A 20,194-nucleotide genomic window follows, 5' to 3' on the forward strand; every position below is an offset into this window, starting at 1 on the left:
TTCTGACACTGCAGTGTTTCGGAGTGGCTTTAACTCCTTCAGGGAGCTTCAAATTGAAGACTGCAGAGGATTGATCTGTGCAACCAAATGGAACACAATGCAGAGCCTTAAAATCAGCGACTAGCTTGTAAGAACTATGGCTGGGTTTGGTATCTGAACACTTACATATTTTAGAGAAGTGCGGTCAGTTTACTGGTGGGTTAACATCACTGATTATGCTGTAAATACAAGTCAAGAAAACGGCGTAAAGATGGAAACAGTTCTTTTTTATATTTTAAAACGGCCCAAGAGGTTCCCATTTGTAAAAACAGACTTGTACTTACTTTTCCGTGCTGTAGGGCTACCTTTCAGTGTGTTTCCCTATCTTTGACAAATGGCCACGTTTGAGATGCCGTCTTTTGAAGGGGAACTCCACCAGCTGTATGGTTGACAGCCGGATGTGATGAGGCAGGGGGTTGCCAAATAAGGTGAATGACATGTTATATGTGGCCATTTTGAAAGGCCACTGTGTACGGGGGATACCTTAATTGTTTTACGAATGAATCAAATAAGGGAGAAACATTCAACTTTCTCATTAAGTCCACCCAGTTCTATAGACTGCAGTTTGAATATCCATTGATTTTCTTTTAAATTGAGAGATGATGACCTGTCACCACCACGCCAAAAGACAGGACGTGGTCCAAAATGATCCACTTGAAGTCCTCAAATGTATGGCCTTGGTCAATACAATGTTGGACCATGAGGGCTTTATGATCTTTGTTATTAATGCGGCTACGATGTTTATTTATTTATTTATTTTTGGTTTTTATATACCGGAAGTTCCTGTATAATATACATATCACTCCGGTTCACAGATAACAGAGATAACTATCGCCGGGATGGCGGTTTACATGGAACATATCGAACAGTTAATCTATTATAAAGTAGAATACAAACTAAGATCTACTAAGAACACATAAATAAAGCAAATAAACATTACAAAATTGCTGTGGGATGGGAGGGTTGTTGTTCTTCCTGCTCTTAGCTCTCTGGGAAAGCTTGTAGGAAGAGCCAAGTCTTGAGTTTCACTTTAAACATGGAATGGCACGGCTCAAGGCGGAGGTCTGGTGGTAGTGAGTTCCAGAGTGAAGGGCCCGCTGTGGATAGTGCGCGTTTCCTCAGGGAGGATTTTGCTGGTTGGGTGATCATTCTGTTCTGATATGCCCTTCTGGTTGGCTTTTAGAAGTGTGTAGTTGGAGCTGGAAGGTTAAGTTGAGTGGAGAGATGCTATGTAGGGCCTTATGAATCATCATGCTGGTTTTGAACTGTATCCTGTATTTAATGGGGAGCCAGTGGAGATGCTGGAGGATCGGGGTGATATGGTCCCTTTTTTTGGCGTTGGTGAGAATTCTTGCTGTGGCATTCAAGACCATCTGGAGGGGTTTGGTGGTGCAGGCGGGAAGGCCCAGCAGGAGTGAATTGCAGTAGTCCAATTTCGGGAGAATGATGGCCTGGAGTACTGTGCGGAAATCCCTGTAGAGGAGGAGTGGCTTTAGTTTCTTTAAAACTTGTAATTTAAAGAAGCATTCTTTTGTGGTGTTATTTACGAATTTGTTGAGGCTGAGTCTGTTGTCTAGGAGAACACCCAGATCTCTGACTTGAGGTGAGGTGGTGTATCCTGAGGTGTCTAGAGGATTGCAGGCGGTGGTTGGGGCAGATTGTTCCGGTGCTATTATAAGAATTTCCGTTTTGTTTGTGTTTAGAACTAAGTTGAGACTGGCTAGTACTGGCTAATACGCACATGTCTCATGTTCCATGAGACATGTGCGTATTTTTCGTCTTGTGCGTCCCACGTAAATCTGGCATGGGCACTGAAGAGCATATACAACAAAGTTTGTATTGCAATTGACTTCATATTTGTAACATACTTTGATGCCCGTATTGTGATCTTGCCATGTGGTGCCAGTGTGGGTGCGCCTACTATCCACACTTCCATTGTGCACCAAGCCTCACGTCGGAGTTCGGCGTCTCCAGTGGGGTTGGCCATGCCCCTATGCGTGCGCGGACCGCCCGGCCTCTTGTAGGGCCAGGGGTGGGTCCTAGCTCCGTGGTGTGCCCTGATTTGATGGAACGATATAAGGAAGTCCCTGCCTGCACTTCCTTGCCTTGGCAATCGGGTCGGTACTGTAATTGTACTAATTGCCTCAACGTTCACAGCCTTGTTCCAGCGTCCTTTTGTTCTTGCGTCTGCCTGTCCGTTCTCCTAGGTAGTACCCCTGGACTGGTACTGACCTCAGCTTGTTCCTTGACCTTCCTGTCTACTGCTTGCATCCTGACCTCTGCCTGCCTTGTGACCTTGTCTGACCTTCGGAACCTGACCTCTGCCTCGTTGACTACTCCTCGGACTGATCCTCAGATTCTGACCTCGGCTGTCATTGACCACGTCTTCTGATTCTGGCTCTGTCCCTTGCCTTGTCATCACCTATGCTGTTTGGGCCTTCCTTGCCTCTCCAGGCCAACAGCATGAAGTCTGACCGTGCACCCTTGCTGATCGTGGGCACGCCTCTCTACTACCTCTCCGGGAGATCCTGCGAGACCCACCTAAGTCAAAGCGGCCTGGATCTCTATGGGCTCCACCCGGGGGGACCTCGAGCTTCCAGTAGTGAAGCTCATCCTAGCCTCTGTCTCCTCCTGTGCTCCGCCCCCTGGGGGCAGGTGCTTCCTGGTCCCTACCAGGGAGCCATTCTCCACTGCTCCAGGACAAGGGTCCACCTCCAAGCGCAACAGCCTGTTATGCAAGCCCAAGCATATGGAGAATAATAATCGGGACCAATGTAGGACATTTGGTTTAAGAATATGTTTTAGTCTTGAAAAATGAAGACATCCTCATATTTGATTGTGTCCTAAGAAAAGCTCTGCATTGTAAATTAAATGTATTTATTTATATTTATTTGTAAACAGTCGTTCTATAAAATACAATCATGGCCGTTCATCATCCATAAAATCTGAATTTGAAAAATATTTATTAGATTTGTTGAAAGTTTGGATGGTGTGCTAGGGGATGAGCTCCTCCTGCTCTTCTTGAGGCTCTCTCATCTAGACTGACCCCCTCAGGAGGTCAGGGCCAGCAAGGTACTGAGCTATTAGACCTAGCAAAATTTACAGAGCTAATAACTTTAGGATGATTCAGTAAAGTGGGGGTTGAGCCTGAGGTAGACAGAGCCCAGTGCAAAGCAAATAAGAACCTCTGCTCCCTAACCCAGCCCACCCTCTCTTGTTATCCCCTCTGTCTGCAAAGGAACAGGAATGGAGAGGGGGTGAAGCTGGATTGGACAGCAAAACAAAGAAGATTTCAGTTTTTGTCAGCATATTTCTATTTCTAATTTATGATCCCTTATTCTATATTTGGTGAGCATCTGTGTTCTGTGTGTGTCACCAAGGTCAAGTATTCTGCTAGTGTGTAGGTTTTGTGTATGGGATCTGTAGTAATCCATCTTATTCTTTTTCCCACTAGGTGTATTCATGTTGTAGGGCCAGCTGGAATATTTGCAGTGTTGTCTTTTCATTAAGGATTGTTGCTGTTTGGGTTCAGAGAGTTAATACCGGTTTTCTATGGCAGGTTTACTATATAGGTTCTGAGTGACTTTTTGCAGGGTTTTGTGTTACTTTACAATGTGCCTGGTAATGGAGGGAATCTGTGTCACTGTTACTGAAGTGACAACATAAATCAAATGTTTTTCCTATGGTGAGTAGTAAAGGGAGACTTTCCTGTTCAGCACAGTTAGCCATTTCAGAGATTACCTTCAGCCAATATAGTATGAATTTCTGCTAACTGATACATTTATGTATTTCTTGGGTTTGTTTGTTTTTTTTGCAGTCTTACCTCAAAACATCTCAGATGACACATTCATCAGACACTGTGATATGATTTCTGAAACATATTTGTATTATATGTATATTGTATTAGGCTTAAGGCCAAGCCTAATACATCTGAAGGTGCAGGTAGCAGTTCTCACTTGTTATATGGGGCAGGTCAATGGTAGAACCTTGTTTTTCCATCCAGATGTGTCCAGGTTTTTGAAGGGAGTCGAGCATCTTCATCCTCCTTTGTGTCTACCGGTACCTCTTTGGGACCTCAATCTCATATTGCATTTTTTTGGTGGGTCCGACATTTCATCTGCTGCACGCTCTGTCTCTTTGTGACTGCTTACCTTGAAAATAGTTTTTCTGGTGGTGATCAGTTTGGCAAGGTGAATTTCAAGGCTAAAGGCTCTTTCTTGCTGTGAGCCATTTCTGTGAATGATTCTGGGGGCAGTTCAGCTTAGGGACTGTATCTTCCTTTTTACCGAAAGTGGTTAAGGAGTTTTATTGGAATCTGTCTATTTCCCTGCCCACTCTGGACAGAAATAAAGATGAGCAGGATTGTTAAGTTTGTTGCATGCCTTGGATGTCAAGCAGTATCTGGTGCGGTACTTGAAGGTTACTTTCTCCTTGAGGAAGACTGATCATCTGTTTGTGCTTCATGGTGGAGGTAAACAAGGGAATTAGCGATGCGGGCAACAATAGCCTGTTGTGTGAAGGAAGTCATCATGGCTGTCTGTGTGGATGCAGATGCACCATTATTTAGACAAGTCAAGGTGTATTTCCACTAAAGCTAGGCAGTCTCATGGGCGGAGATTCAGTTGTTGACTCGTGTCGAGATTTGCTGGGCAAGGGACGTGGTCATCCTTACATACCTTCTATTGGGATAAAGCTTCTGTGGTCAAGTCCAAAAGCAAAGAACGTTAAAGCAGTTTTGTCTGAATTGTAAGGCTATACTCCATATAAAAATGTTGCAGTAATTTTGTTATGGGTTTGACAATTGCTTGGTCTTGCTTGTTAGTATACTATTCTTAACATAAGGCATGGGGGTAACCTGCACAGAGCAGCAGTTGCTGCCATGGGAAACTTGCTGGGCAGACTGGATGGACCATTTGGTTTTTTTCTGTCAACAATATGATGTTGCTATGTTCTCCAAGCATTACTGCTTGGACGTTAGGGCTTAGGAGGACATGGCTTTTGCTCATGCTGTGTTAATGGAACCGCAGGCAGCCTCTCACGTGTTTCAGGAATAGCTTTGGTATATCCCACTGGTATGGACTGGCCTGCCTAGGTGCAGAGGAAGGAGAAATTACTACTTACCTGATAATTTCCTTTCCTTTAAGGAAGGCAGGTCAATCCACAACCCACGCTGGGCTGCCTACTTCCTTTTAGTTTGTCCTTTATATGTGAACTATGCAGAGTATTATTTCTTTTGATTTGTTTGAAGAACTTGTAAGTGAAAGAACCAGCCCATAAGATGTTAACTTTTTTTTTTTTACTGAGCTCAGTGTCTCCCGGTTGTTTGGGAGCTTGAGTGGTTGACGGTTAATTGTCAGGTTCAAGTATAATTAGTTTGTCTACAGTTTGGCTTTTCTAAAGATACTGGCAGGCTGATGTCAGGGAAGGGCTATATATCAGTGACATCAGCAAGTCAGTTTTACTCTGTCTCCATCTGCTGGTAGGAGTGCATAACTCACTGGTGTGGCTTGGCCTGCCCACCTTAGAGGAAAGGAAATTATCAGGTAAATAGTAATCTTTTCTGTAATTCTCAAACAAATACATAGTAAGATTTTTTTATAAAATATGAATGGCTCACTCTATTCATATTTGGACTTCGGATCTTTTTCTGCATTACTATTCACCAACTAGTCACTCCCCATTCAAATTCTGTCTCCAAAACGCTGTTGACAAAGCATTTAGTGTGGAAATCAGAGGGATTCCATAAGGATTAGTCCTGAGGATGCTATTAATCAGTATTTTTATTAACTCCTCATCTGATCACACGGATAATACATTTACAAAATTAGGATTATGGTACCAAACTGGAAGGAATTGAAAGTATCTTGTTGACAGCACTTTAATTCGAAATGATCTTGTTAATTTTGGAGAAATTAGAAATGATATATTTCAACAAAAACAGTGCAAGATATGCTATATTTCAGAGAAAAAAATCAACATGTAGATAAAGGTGAACCGGTAGACGTAGTGTATTTGGATTTTCAGAAGGCGTTTGACAAAGTTCCTCATGAGAGGCTTCTAGGATAAGTAAAAAGTCATGGGATAGGTGGCAATGTCCTTTCATGGATTACAAACTGGCTAAAAGACAAGAAACAGAGAGTAGAATTAAATGGACAATTTTCTCAGTGGAAGGGAATGGGCAGTGGAGAGCCTCAGGGATCTGTATTGGGACCCATACTTTTCAATATATTTATAAATGATCTGGAAATAAATACGACGAGTGCGGTAATTAAATTTGGAAATGATAGAAAATTGTTCAGAGTAGTTAAATCACAAGCAGATTGTGATAAATTGCAGGAAGACCTTGTGAGAATGGAAAATTGCATCAAAATGGCAGATGAAATTTAATGTGGACAAGTTCAAGGTGTGCATTTAGGGAAATAGTTACACAATGTTAGGTTCCTTATTAGGAACGACCACCCAAGAAAGAGATCTAGGCGTCATAGTGGATAACACATTGAAATCATCAGTTCAGTGTGCTGCAGCAGTCAAAAAAGCAAACAAAGTTGGGAATTATTAGAAAGGGAATGGTGAATAAAACGGAAAATGTTATAATGCCTCTATCACTCCATGGTGAGACCGCACCTTGAATACTGTGTACAATTCTGGTCGCCGCATCTAAAAAAAGATATAATTGGAATGGAGAAGGTACAGAGAAGGGCGACCAAAATGATAAAGGGAATGGAACAGCTCCCCTATGAGGAAAGACTAAAGAGGTTAGGACTTTTCAGCTTGGAGAAGAGACGGCTGAGGGGGGATATGATAGAGATATTTAAAATCATGAGAGGTCTAGAACGGGTAAATGTGAATCGGTTATTTACTCTTTCGGATAATAGAAAGACTAGGGAGCACTCCATGAAGTTAGCATGTGGCACATTTAAAACTTATCGGAGAAAGTTCTTTTTCACTCCATGCACAATTAAACTCTGGAATTTATTGCCAGAGAATGTGGTTGGTGCAGTTAGTGTAGCTGTGTTTAAAAAAGGATTGGATAAGTTCTTGGAAGAAAAGTCCATTACCTGCTATTAATTATGTTGACTTAGAAAATAGCCACTGCTATTATTAGCAACGGTCACATGGAACAGACTTAGTTTTTGGGTAATTGCCAGGTTCTTATGGCCTGGATTGGCCCCTGTTGGAAACAGGATGCTGGGCTTGATGGACCCTTGGTCTGACCCAGTATGGCATGTTCTTATGTTGCTGTATTCATTTCATTCCTTTCAGCAGAACACGCGTATCTGACAAATGGATAGTAGGCGTGCCAAGACGGATGGTGTGCGCGTAGGTGTGCACCAACTATGTGCACGCCATCCATTTTGGCGCGCCTACTATCCATTTGTCAGATAGGCGCATGCTACGAAAACAAATGAAACGAATGGAGCAAAGAATGCACATGCCTATATTGTATTATGTGTACAAAGTTTAAAATTTAAAAATATGATGTCCAATTATGCGGGTTTACAGGATTGCTCTGGGAAGAGTTGTGGTAGGAACATGATAGTTATTGAGTTTGATTCGCAAACTCTCAGGGGGAGGCTTATGGGCCTGAAAATTAATTGGGGGGAGGAGAGAGCATAAGACTGAAGGTCCTAGGGAAGTAGTTCCCAAACCTTTCCTGGGGGACCCTCGCCATCAGGGCTGGTACAAAAGCACTTTGTGCTCTAGATAAATCTTTGGTCATGAACTCTCCTCCCTCAGTTTAACTAAGAACATAAGAAATTGTCATACTGGGTCAGACCGAGGGTCCATCAAGCCCAGCATCTTGTTTCCAACAGTGGCTAATCCAGGTTACAAGTTCTTGCAAGTACCTAAACAGTAAATAAATCCCATGCTATTAATGCTGGTAATATAGTAGCTATTCCCTAAGTCAACCTGATTAATAGCAGTTTATGGATTTCCCCTCCAGGAACTTATCCAAACCTTTTTAAAACCCAGTTGTACTAACTGCTTTAACTATATTTTCTGGCATGAATTCCAGAGCTTAATTATGCATGGAGTGAAAAATAAATAATTATTTATTTATTTATTTATTTGTTTATTTATTTATTTAACGTTTCTTCTATACCGATGGCCGTTCACACATCGCATCGGTTTACAGTGAACACAAAACCGTTGGGCAAGGCCCTTACATAAAACAGATAATATATTGAACTAGATTACAAATAATTAAACTGTGGGAGGAGCCCATACATATTGAACTAGATTACAAATAATTAAACTGTGGGAGGAGCCCATACATCAAACTATATACATCAAATATGTACAAAGTTAGTGCACAGTACCAAATCGACAGGCATAGAGGCGTTTATATCAGGATAGCGTTTATATCAAGAATGTTTAATGATTTGTTTTAAATGTGTTATTTGCTAACTTCATGGAGTGCCCCCTAGTCCTTCTATTATCTGAAAGAGTAAATAACCGATTCACATTTACCCATTCTAGTTCTCTAGCACAGTACTACCTTCTATTGGTGGCAATTACTCCAGAACAGTGTTTCCTTCTTTGACAGTATTAGCTCTGGCACAGCATCCTTCTGGGCCTCATGCTGGCAGCAATTTCCAAAATGTTGGCATTCTAGGTGACCACCTAGTTTGCTAATGGAAACACCTGCCCTGCTCGCCAGTCAAGTTTTCAGGACATTGCAGCTAATAAGTTTGTATGGGAGAAGGGTCAGGGGCCATATGAGTAGTCTGCCTGCTTGGCTTGGGGGGCAAGGGGTGGGAGGGCATATTGGTAGGGGGCAGAGGGGGGGCCTGATTTAACACTGGAACCTGAAGTATTTGGGAGGGTACTACCCTTCAATGCCAACCAAACTATGCCTGTGAGCTGGACTGCCTCGGGGGTCTCTGGGTGCATGATGGCCAAAGGCCTCATGCTGATTTTGTTTTAAATTTCTGCAGCTATTTTTGCTGCAGCTGAACAGAGATCCATAACAAGGGTCATCAACCTATGGCATTTGTGTCATCAGTGGCACACAAAGCCATTTTAATGGCACAGCACTTAATAGAGCTGAGCAGAAACTCCGGCTGTGGCTGCCGCTGCATTAAGCAGGCAGCATTCTACAGGACTGTGATACTCTCCCCACTCCAACAGCAGGAATTGCATTTAAACAAACATCATCTCCTGCTGCTGCAGGGCCAGTCTTACAGCATTTATCCTGAAACCGGCCCTGCAGCAGCAGACGACATTTTGTAACATGGCTCCTGCTACCATCCATCCCATAATTTGGCAGGCCACCATGGAGCTTATCCCATGGTAGAGGAAAAGAGACAGAGAAGACCCAGTGCCCATCAACAGACTTCACTCAACTGGCAACTGAAGATAGAGAGGCTCAGTAGGTCATCACAGAGTCCATCCTGCGGCTGTTGAAGATAGAGGGAGGATCCTGAGCCTCTCAATGCATGTGTGCCACCCCACCCCTGAGAAAAGGAGCTAGAGGGTCGCCTGTCTCTTTTTTTATTGGAGGTGGGTCGAGATCATGTCAGACCAATGAGTTCTGCAGGTGATAGGAAATGGTTATGCTCTGGAGTTTCTCAGTGTCCCTTGGGATGGTTTCATGGTGTCTCCCTGCAACTCTCTGCAGAAAAGACAAGTAGTGGAGTGTATGCTGACTAGGCTCCTCAGTCTACGGGCTGTACCTCCACTGCCCATGTCACAATAAAATATGGGCCAGTATTCCATTTATTTTGTTATGCCAAGAATGAGTGCTCTTTTTGTCCTGTTGTAGATATTTATTTATTTATTTATTTGTATTTTTTAGATACCGACATTTGTTTAGTAACATCACATCGGTTCACAATCAACAATACTTCGCAACAGAGCTAAAATAAACATAACATTTAGCGCTGGACAAGGGGTAGGTGAGTGAGAGAGGAGGGGATGCTGTTGGGCAAGGAATGTAGGGGAGAGAAAGGAGCATACAGGGCAAGAAACGAGTGTGGGGGGGGGGGGTGAAGAAGAGCAAAATACAAGTTAAGGAGAAGGGTGGGGGTGAAAAGAGTATGCAGGGGAGTGGGGGACCCAGGGCAGGCAGCAGGAAGAGCAGAGAGAGAAAGAGGCTGATGCAGATCAAGGACTGCAGGCGAATGAAAGGGATGCCAAGCCCAGAGTTGAGTGGGAGAGAAATGGGGAGTTATTTATTTATTTAAAGCTTTTCTACACCGACATTCGTTGGGAAAATCATATCGGTTTACATAGAACATAACAACAGCGAGTAGGCTTTACAATGGAACAAAATAAAAAAAAAAACAAAACAAGGAAACAGGGTTATCAACAGGATGAGAGAGACTGCGTATACAATTAGCAAAATAAGGTATTTGAGTAACATGGTATGTGGGCGACAAAGTATTTACATGATAGCAAGGCGTGGGAGGGTGCTAGGTGGTAAGAGGTGGTTAGGGAGGAGAGTTGGGGGGGTTGCTAAAGGGAAGAAAGATGAGGGGGGTTACTAGTTGAAAGGTTCTAGTTACTAATTACTAGTTGAAAGGTTCTAGTTACTAATTACTAGTTGAAAGGGATGCAGGGAATAGAGCGAATTGGGGGAGAGGGAGATGCAAGGGAATGAGTGGATGGGAAGAGAAAGGTGGTGGAAGAGAAATACAGGGATGCTTTCCTGGCACCATCACCATCAGAGGAACAGATGTGCCTTTGCCGCTGAAGGAGAAAGCACTATGCTGGAATAGCCACTAGTACATCAAGGGTAGGAGGGGGAAGTGGGAGCGTAATTCTGAATATCCTGCCCCAGGCTCAGAAAAAGCTCGTCCTGACATCGTTGTTAGTGACTACCCCCCATTCAAAATACTGGAAGCTGAGGTAAATAGGGTATAGTAGCACGCGTTAATGTGATAGTGCGCTTTAGTGAAACAGTCTTGGAACATACCAGGGGTGGCCAACTCCGGTCCTCGAGAGCCAAGGTTTTCAGGATATCCGCAATGAATATGCATGAGAGAGATCTGTATAAAGTGGAGGTAGTGCGCGCAAATCCTATCTCATGCATATTCATTGTGGATATCCTAAAAACCTGGACTGGAGTTGGCCATTCCTGTTCCTCCACTACAGTGTGGTGGGATGATGCTGTGTTAGAAGGCAGGCAGTGACATCATCAGAACAGGGGGCCTGCAAAAATCCAAACATTCCTGATAGCATGCTAATAGGATGTGGGAGCCACTATTTGTCAAAAAAAAAAAAAAAAGAATACAGAACAGTTTGTACTTTTTCTAATTCTGCATGAATGCATCTCAAAGGGGGTGTCGGACATAGGATGTATGAGATCAGCACAGCTGCAAATTCTTCACTGCGGGGCCATGGTGTAGCACAGGTGGGGGAGGAGCTGCACGCTGGCTACAAATGCGCTCTGCAGGCCTGTCAGGGGGATTGCCAGCCCCTGCTCTAGCGTTTCCCTACTGCTAAATAAGTTGGGACTCTCTTGCTTTTCTATTAAAGCTCTTCTTCGAGGTATTCTACATGGAAGGCCAGAGGACGGGAAGTCCAGTCAGGAAAGTGCAGCTGGGGATAGCTTCAAATCCTATACTGAACAGTGACTACCTGTCCATGCTGGGCTTTCAACCTTTTGTCCAAACGGCTTTGAGGATCACACTGGGAAGCTGCAGTCTGGCCATCGCAGAGGAGAGGGTACGTACCATAGCAGATGTGGCCAACAGACAGCTCCCGTTCTCATAGTGACAGGAATGTTTGGGAGGGGGGGGGGGGGAGGAGGAAGGAAACAGCTGGATCCCAGATTCTTTCAAAGAGCTTGCAAGAGGCTCCAGTTCAGAGCGCAGTGCTGTCAGCATATACACATCTACAAGAAAAAACAAGAGCCCCAATTGCCTCTCTTTAAAAAAAAAAAAAAAAAAAAAAAAGTTTCCATGCGGTGTAATATCCCACCAAGCTCTAAAGAACGGCCAGTAATGCAAAACTCAGTATAAAAGCTCCTCCATCGTGGGGATATTGCTCTCTCGGGCAGCTGCTGTCCTTTAGTTCATCTCTCCAGGAGAGGGTGTGAGTGCAGTTAGTGCTCTGAAAGTTACTATCACACACATGTTCTTAGGTACCATTGCTACTCTGGTCTTTAGGAACCAAGAGAGATGTGAACATTTCTTGATGCCCGGGTTCTTTCGGGGAGGGGGTTGTATAGAAATGTGCACATGTTTATGACCGCTCTTTTTATTGGGGGGGGGGGGGGGGGTTCCAATTTTCAGACTCCCCACAGTTTCCCGTTGAAAACGCTCTGGCACGTGCACCGCCGGTACGTTAAGTACTTTCTGGAAACTTACACAAGGCGCTTCCCTGCTCCCCTGATGTAGCTCCGCCCCTTCATTTAATTAATTGTATTCATTTATAAATACTCAGACTCAGCCAAGGGTTGTATATCATAACAATAAAAATGTCATCCACATGGTCCTGCCTGCATCTTCTCCAGCATTGTAACGTAACGGCTTATTAAGAATTTTTTTTTTTTCTCCAGCTGTTAGCTTTTTGTTCCATTTCTTGCTTTGATGTCCCTCTGGCAGAGCAGCAGCCAGGCAATTTGGCACCTATGGCCAAGTGAAAATCTGCGCCTCCCCCTCTACACAACCCACGACAGCACGAGTTGGGAGATTCTGTTTGTGCAGCAATGCCCATGGCCAGTGCCAAGGGTATTAGGTACCCTAGGAAAACTTTACTGCCTTGTACTACCCCTGCCACCCCATCACACCCTCCTCACACACAATTCAAAATTATGCATTTCTAATAACAGATTTTACATGAAAAAGAACATTCAAAGCACAATCTTCTGAGGTAAAATATCACTTACAATATGTATATTATATTACATGCACTGCTGAGGTGCCAACTAGAAAACCCTGCATGACTCTCAGAGAGCCACTCAAAACAGCAACAACCCTGCCTATGAAAGCTAATACTATAAAAATTACACCAAGCCTAAAATAGTAATAAATCCCTATTAGGAAAACAGAACAAGCCAAGCTGCTAGAGATCCTTACATAGAAACTACACACTAACAGAATAATTCACTTTGTCACACATACAAAACACAGACAGACCCTCAAATACAGACTAAAGAGACCATACAGTACAAATAGAAATGTACAGACAAAAACTGAACTGGAAATTTCAATAAGCCAAATTCTGTATGCACTGCAACAATGTAAAAAAACCAGAAACATTACCATTCCTCATAAAGCAAAATTAGTAAAACTATACCAATAAAAAAAAGAATGCAAACAATTAATTAATAAAATAACATTCAATAATTAAAAACTAATATAAAAATCTTCCAAACATCAATAAAATATTTCAAAACAGACACATCAAATGACACCCAACAATTAAAATAAGGATTTTAAAATAAATTCCCCGTTTATCCATATCTTGGAACTTTTGATTTCCACATGCCCTGAAACTGTCATGGATTAGCAGGCAGAGAGTAACTGGGGTAGATGTGCACACACACATGCTCTCTCTCACTCTCCCTCACACAACCACACATGCTCTCTCTCTTTCCCAAATACATGCTCTCTCCCACACACAAATTCACATATGTACACATGCTCTCTCTCTCCCACACACAAGCACACATGCTGTCTCTCACTTCCCTTGGCTTAGCAGGCAGCAGCAGTCTCCTTCAGTCCCTGTGGCCAAGAGAACGACTTCCGGCCACGAGGCATTGGACTACTTCCAGCAGGGTGCGCTCCTTCTCCGAAGCAGTGCGGCGATGCCGTCGATTTCAGTGGAGCTGCGCTGCTTTTACTTCGCTGAGGACCCGCCAGCTGCACGGCTCCCTCCTTGGCCATGGGTGCCGCTACCAAAAGGCACCGTGGCCACAGGCACGCTACAGCTCTGCCCTCTGCTGTCCTCTTTTTTTTTAAAGCTCCCTTTTTGTGCACTACTGTTAGGGCTATGTAGAACTAATCAATGTTTGCTTTATATTTCTGTTTATGTATTTTAGCCATTTTTTAAAGCTATTGCTTGTACTGTATTTTGAAATTTTATAAATCGAGTAAAAAAAAAAAAATCATCCACATAATACAAAACCATAAACATGAGGATGGTTACGCGAACACCACCTGAATAAGGCGCTTTGATTCTAACCATATTTGCCCACATTGAGGAGGGGAGCAGTTTTCATTAAAACCTCTTTGTAATGCAGCCCTCGAGGGCCGCAGACAGGTCAGGTTCTCAGGATGCCTTTAATGGCCTCAACCGTGCGGCCCTCAGGGAATGGAAGTGACTAGTGCTGGTGTACAGGAGTGCATCATTTAAACATTAAGAGACTGAGTTTTCCTATAGCAGGAGCTTCCCAAACCTGTCCTGGTGACCCCCCACAGGCAGTTGAGTTTTCAGGTTATTTATTCAATCTGACATATCACATCGGTTTACATTCAGGTACTGTAGGTATTTCCCTATCCCCAGAGGGCTTACAATCTAAGTTTTTGTACCTGAGGCAATGGAGGGTAAAGTGACTTGCCCAAGGTCACAAGGAGCGACAGCGGGACTCGAACCCTGGTCTCCTGGTTCATAGCCCACTGCTCTAACCACTAGGCTATTCCTCTTCCTCCCTATCCATAATCAGTACGCATGAGAGAAATCTGCAGGCACTGGAAACCTAGTAAATGCCAGTTTATCTCATGCATAGTTGTTGGGGCTGTCTAGAAAACTAGACTGACTGCGGGGTCACTAAGGCAAGTTTGGGAAGCCCTGCCCAATAGGAAACTAGGCAAGAAATGTAGTCAGCCATTGACCCAAGGCAAAGGCAATGAATGTCATTTGCTCAGTGTCAACCAATGGCAGGAGAACTTTCAAAATGCTTGATGCCATCAGAGTATGCTTTGACTTCCCTGAGATTTCAACTGCACTGAACTGTGTCCCTGTAAGAAATACAAAGATTCTAAGTGTTGCAGTCATCCAGGGCACATGAAAGGTGTGACCTGGGGGTCACTAGCTGCTGTATTATCTGTGGCAGAAATTTAAATGAAATTGGATGAACGGTTCAAAAGTTGTTATTATTAGGGGGACAAACACGATTTTGTAAGGGGAGTTTTCCCTCTAGAAAACTAGGGTAAAAATAAAATCAACCAACCAAGCATTTATTTTTTCAAGTTTCTCAGAATCTTTTACACTTCCAGAAGTTAAAATTCATTCTTGGAGGATAAACCAGGAGTAAAAAGATGGCTGGCATAGCTGCTGGTCATCGTGTTGGTGGTGGTACACGCTCGCTCGTTGCCATCTGTAGGTGCAGAGCACGGATCTCTTCTGGTCACATGGGGGCCTGATTTTCAGAGTGACAGTTTTTGGAGTGTAAGTGGCAACTTGAAAATCAGTTGGGGGTTGTGTATGTAAAAATACCCACAAAACCCCATTTCATGTGGGCAATCTGGGAGAAGGGGTGATTGGGGGGTGGAGTTTAGGGTAGGGAAAGCATTTACATATATATATATATATATTTTTTATTTTAGGAAGTATGCGCATAAATGTAGAAGCAGAAATTAACCTGTGCTCCACCCAGCTATGTACGCATGTACTGGGACACCTGCAAAATTTCAAAGTCCACTTTGAAAATTCAGACTCCAATCTGCGGGTAAAAAAGTACCACAGGCTTTATAGGGTTATTCTAAAATCACCCTCACACTGTCCACCGTGACCTGCTGCAGATGGGCCAGGTTGCGCCTCCAGTCAAATCTGCCTCAGTAAGAAGGGGGTGTGCCTGAGTAAAGAGTTTGTACACTTGGGGTCACTTCAAAGCATTCCACAGGAGTTACATGCGTAAAATAGGCATATGCGTACACAGGTAGCATGCACACGCATACTCGCTATTTTGAAAAGGCAGGGGGTACACACATACACCACAAGTACGCATAAATATTAGCGGGGCGGCGTTCAGAAGTTCATGCACAAACGTAAGTGGTGCATGCCCATGCATTACCAAATCTGCTAATTGATCTCGGAAGTGAAATCACACTTGTCTTGTGTCTGCCACCACACACTTTATAAAATACTGCTGTAACTTTGGATGCACCGACTTGTGCGTGTACGTGCTGACTTCTGCACACGACTGAAAACTACCCCCTTTGTTTTTCAAAATTTAAACAATTGTTCTGCCACCACATGGGACCTGTGGTGCAGTTATGCGGCTTCTTCCGTGGCTCTTCTTTCCACCAGATTTTATTTCATGCTAATTCTACATGAAACAATAAAGTCAGCAAATAACAATAGTGATTTTTCTCTTCCTTTCTTTGCATCTTCTCCCTTGTAGTTAAGGTTTCTGTATTTACAAAAAAATTAAGATATCATCTGATACTGCTGCAGGAAAGGCTCATTTACACTACAAACAGCACAGCTTAAACTGGCAGTTGGAATACCTACCAGGGCTTAGTGTGATCTTTGCAGTTCATTCCTTTTAAATGTCTTACAATGTCCGTGGTGGTTGTGGAGAAAAAAATGTAGCTTTTCATTTTGGGCAGGCAACTGCGGTACAGACGCCGGGGTCTGTGGGGGCCTTCCGAATGGGAGCAGCATTCCTGCAGCACTGGTATGGCAGGGGCCTGCGGAGCCCCATCTACCTGTCCAGCCCCAGCTACGGTAAGGATGCCACCCTGAAGATACTCTTAGAGGTGCTCCTCGGAGACTAGATTTGGAGGATAGCCCTCTGGTTTATTTCTTGCTAAAAGCTAATTTCTGTTCTGGCAGACCAGTTTGGTCCTGTGGCAAACTGGAATAATAATAGGACCATGGTTCCTTAGAATTCCAGTTGCCTCCAAGGGTGAAACTTGTCCCCGTGCACACTGAAAGTTCTGCTCTTTTGTTTCTTCTCACTCTGCCTCGAAGAATCATCTTTTTGCTTGACTAACATAAGTCATCAGGGGAGGCACCACCATTGCCCTCAGTACCTACTGCTCCTGGTGCTCTCTGTCCAGTCTTGCATAATACTGATGCATCCCCTTAAGGCAGAGCTTTCCAAACTTTTCATGTTTGTGACACACCTTTTAGACAAACATAATTTCGGGACACAGTAATTCAGTCTACTAGTAAACCAGAGGTTAAAGGTTAAACGAACGAAACATATTTCGACAATTTATGTATGTTTCCTTAAATATATAGATAAATAAAATGTTTCACGACACAACCTATCTCATGAAAACCTTAAATTTATATTAAAAATATATATTCCAAGATTCATGTTATTGTTATAATTTATGAGAAACAATAATAAAACAAATTGTCTGTCCCCCACACACTCATATCTCTCCTCCTCAAGCACATGTCTGACCCCCACACACTCATATCTCTCCCCCTCAAGCACATGTCTGACCCACACACACTCATATCTCTCCCCCCCAGCACATGTCTGTACCCCACACACTCATATCTCTCCCCCTCAAGCACATGTCTGTCCCCCCAGCACGTTTGCCCCCCACTCACTCATCTCTCTCCCCCCAGCACATGTCTGGCCCCCACACTCATGTACCTCGTCTTTTTGATTGTTGCCAGTTAAGTGCTTCACTCCCTTCCATGATCACCAGACACTGCTGCTTGCAGTCAGTACTCCTCATGGCCAGGCCTCATCGGCAGCAGCAGCCAATGCAAGGATGGCTGGGCTCGTTCCACCCACCAAGCCCCCCAAAAAAACGCGATTGACAGCAAAAATCACCCAATAATAAGCAACCCATAAACTGAAAAAAAAAAAAAGTGAATCTCTAGAAAAAAAAAAGCCCAAACTCGCTTCAGAGTTGACCGGGCTTGCGCGACACACCTGCACACTGCAGGCGACACACTAACGTGTCCCGACACACAGTTTGGAAAGCTCTGCCTTAAGGCATAAGACATGTTTGATCAGAATGTGCTGCTGTGGGTCAGTGGGCTGGAACAGGTTGAAAGGAGCTTTTCTGGTTGAAAACCCAATCAGTTTTGGTGAAAGTCACCACTATCTGAAAGCTGTTCAGCAATCGATGGAAAGCGAGTTGGTGCTTTCAGTTTAGTGGCCAGTGACCAGGTGTCTACATCCCCCCCAAAAAAAGTCATCACAGTTTGGCACAGGCACCTTTGTTGGCAGTCTCAGGAGAGAGGCCAGAAGCCGAACGGGCATAGAGACTGACTGACTTGCAGGGCAGTGAATGGGGATTTTTCACAACCACTTCCTCTGTGCGTGTGCTTAATCAGAGGACTTCGTTATCTGGTGCTGTCAATCCATATTCCTAATTTTTCTTTCAGAATCCCCTTTTTGGGCACTCAGTTACTGCATGATCAAAAGAGAATACAGAAAATGTAGGGTGTGTTTTGTAGCTGATGTCAAGAGACAATTATGTGACCACTGGATAATGAATATCCTATTGTCCGATTCCAGTTTTGCTCTGGAAATGACACCTCCTTGGTATCACATTCCAGAGTTTATATGTAACACTACTTGAGGGGTAGGCATTCAAAGCTGGATGTGTAAATAACTTAGCTGGTTGGAACTTATCCAGCTAAGGTAGGTTGTATATTCAGCGGCACGGCACAGCTGCTAAATATACACACAAATATATATGCACCTAGCTGGATCAGTCTACCTGGCAAAGTTTAGCCCTGCTCTATGGAGCGTCTAAACTTACACGGATACTTATGTGGGTAACTTGCTCCGCCCCCAATCCACCCAGTACACGCCTACGTTTTGTCCTTGTAACTTTTAGCCGTATAAGGGACTTAAACAGCTAAGCGGCAGCCGATGAAGGTTGGTGCATATTCAGTGGCTGCTACTTAGCCTCATAATTCCCGATTATCCAGCTAAATAGCACTGAACGCGCTTTGAATATCGGGCCCTGAGTGTGTAAATCTGGGGGAGGAGGGGGTTGCTAGGAAACGAAGCAGCTGTGAGCTCTGATGCCACCGAGCAGCCCCGCAGGGTCAAATTGAAGGTCTCATTTTTACACCATGACTTTTATCACTGGGGGCAAGGTTGCAAGCATTTTTCTTTAGCACTAAATAGCAGGAAGAGCTTAAATGGAAGAATGGAATTAATGGATCGCTCAATCTTCTTCTAATGGACCTTTGACCTTTCCTGAAGTTTCTTTGCTCTATTGCAATTGCAGAAGAACACAGTCTGATGTTTGCATTCTGGGGATTTGAAGATGTCCGTTGCTATCGATATTGGGATGCAGCGACAAAAGGAGTCTCGATGCCGGAGATGTTGGAGGACCTGAGGGTAAGCCACATTGTGGGTGGGAGGTGCAGGCGGTGGTAGTGGGACTGAAATGGTCTTTATGGCTACCAAAAGGTAGCCCTGAGAAGCTCTCGGCCTCTGCAGTGCAGCCGCGACAAGCTGGAAAAGGCCCTGCCCTTTCGGTGGGAGGAAGCACTCCCAGAGATATATTTAGATAGGGGGTGGGGGAGACGTACGCGTACAGATGGGATTTTCAACTCCATCCTTGTACGTTTTCAGGCAAAATTCTACCTGTGCAAAATACAGGCACAAGTGCCTGCACGTACCCACGGCAATCTTCAAAAGTGAAAGTCCACGCTTACTTTTCCTTTGAAAATTGCTGCAAAGACCGGGAAAACAGTACACATGGACTTTGGACCAATGGGGACACTTTTAAAATAATCCCCACACGGTGTACTGGACTCTGCCTATGGGGAGACTGGTTACTGATGAAGTAATGGGTGCGATCCTTGGGTAATAAAGATGACGACGTGGACCAGAGAAAAGGGGAAACAGCTATAGGATAAAGAGATATTTGATGAAACTAGTAGTTTGTATTTATTTATTGATTTGTTGAGTTTTATATACCGTCATTCGGTAGAGCCATCACAACGGTTTACAAAAGTATACATTTTTCTTAAATGTATTATTTAAAAAAGTATACATTTTTGTACCAGTTAATAGCAGTTTTATGTCCATTTTACATCTTCACCGCCCTCAGAAAACTGCCATCTGAATGACTCACAGCTACAGATCAAGGGGCCCAGGCTGCCAGTCCTGCTTTTGCCCCACTGCATTGAGGGAGGTGTAGTCCTGTTTTTCTTATAGAGATCAATTGGGGAAACCAGAACTACATTTCCCTGTATGCAGTGGGATAAAACCAGGATTGCTTTGGCTTGCCCCCCTTGACTTGTAGATACATGATATACTCATAGTATA

General features: G+C 43.8%; 1 protein-coding gene across 2 annotated transcripts in view; it reads left to right on the forward strand.

Annotated features, from left to right (window-relative positions):
* Positions 1 to 20,194, forward strand: part of LOC115095886 (aspartate aminotransferase, cytoplasmic-like) — a 99,150-nt gene that overhangs the window by 25,390 nt on the left and 53,566 nt on the right. The window contains exons 2-4 of one of the 2 annotated variants that reach the window (XM_029610181.1): positions 11,521 to 11,709; positions 16,542 to 16,659; positions 19,146 to 19,258. In XM_029610181.1, the coding sequence (XP_029466041.1) occupies positions 11,542 to 11,709; positions 16,542 to 16,659; positions 19,146 to 19,258 (399 nt within the window). In that variant the 5' untranslated portion in view covers positions 11,521 to 11,541. The remainder of the gene's footprint in view (positions 1 to 11,520; positions 11,710 to 16,541; positions 16,660 to 19,145; positions 19,259 to 20,194) is intronic. The other variant, XM_029610182.1, reaches the window with a different exon arrangement.

Source organism: Rhinatrema bivittatum, chromosome 7, assembly GCF_901001135.1.
Source record: "Rhinatrema bivittatum chromosome 7, aRhiBiv1.1, whole genome shotgun sequence".
Classification (NCBI taxonomy): Eukaryota; Metazoa; Chordata; class Amphibia; order Gymnophiona; family Rhinatrematidae; genus Rhinatrema; species Rhinatrema bivittatum.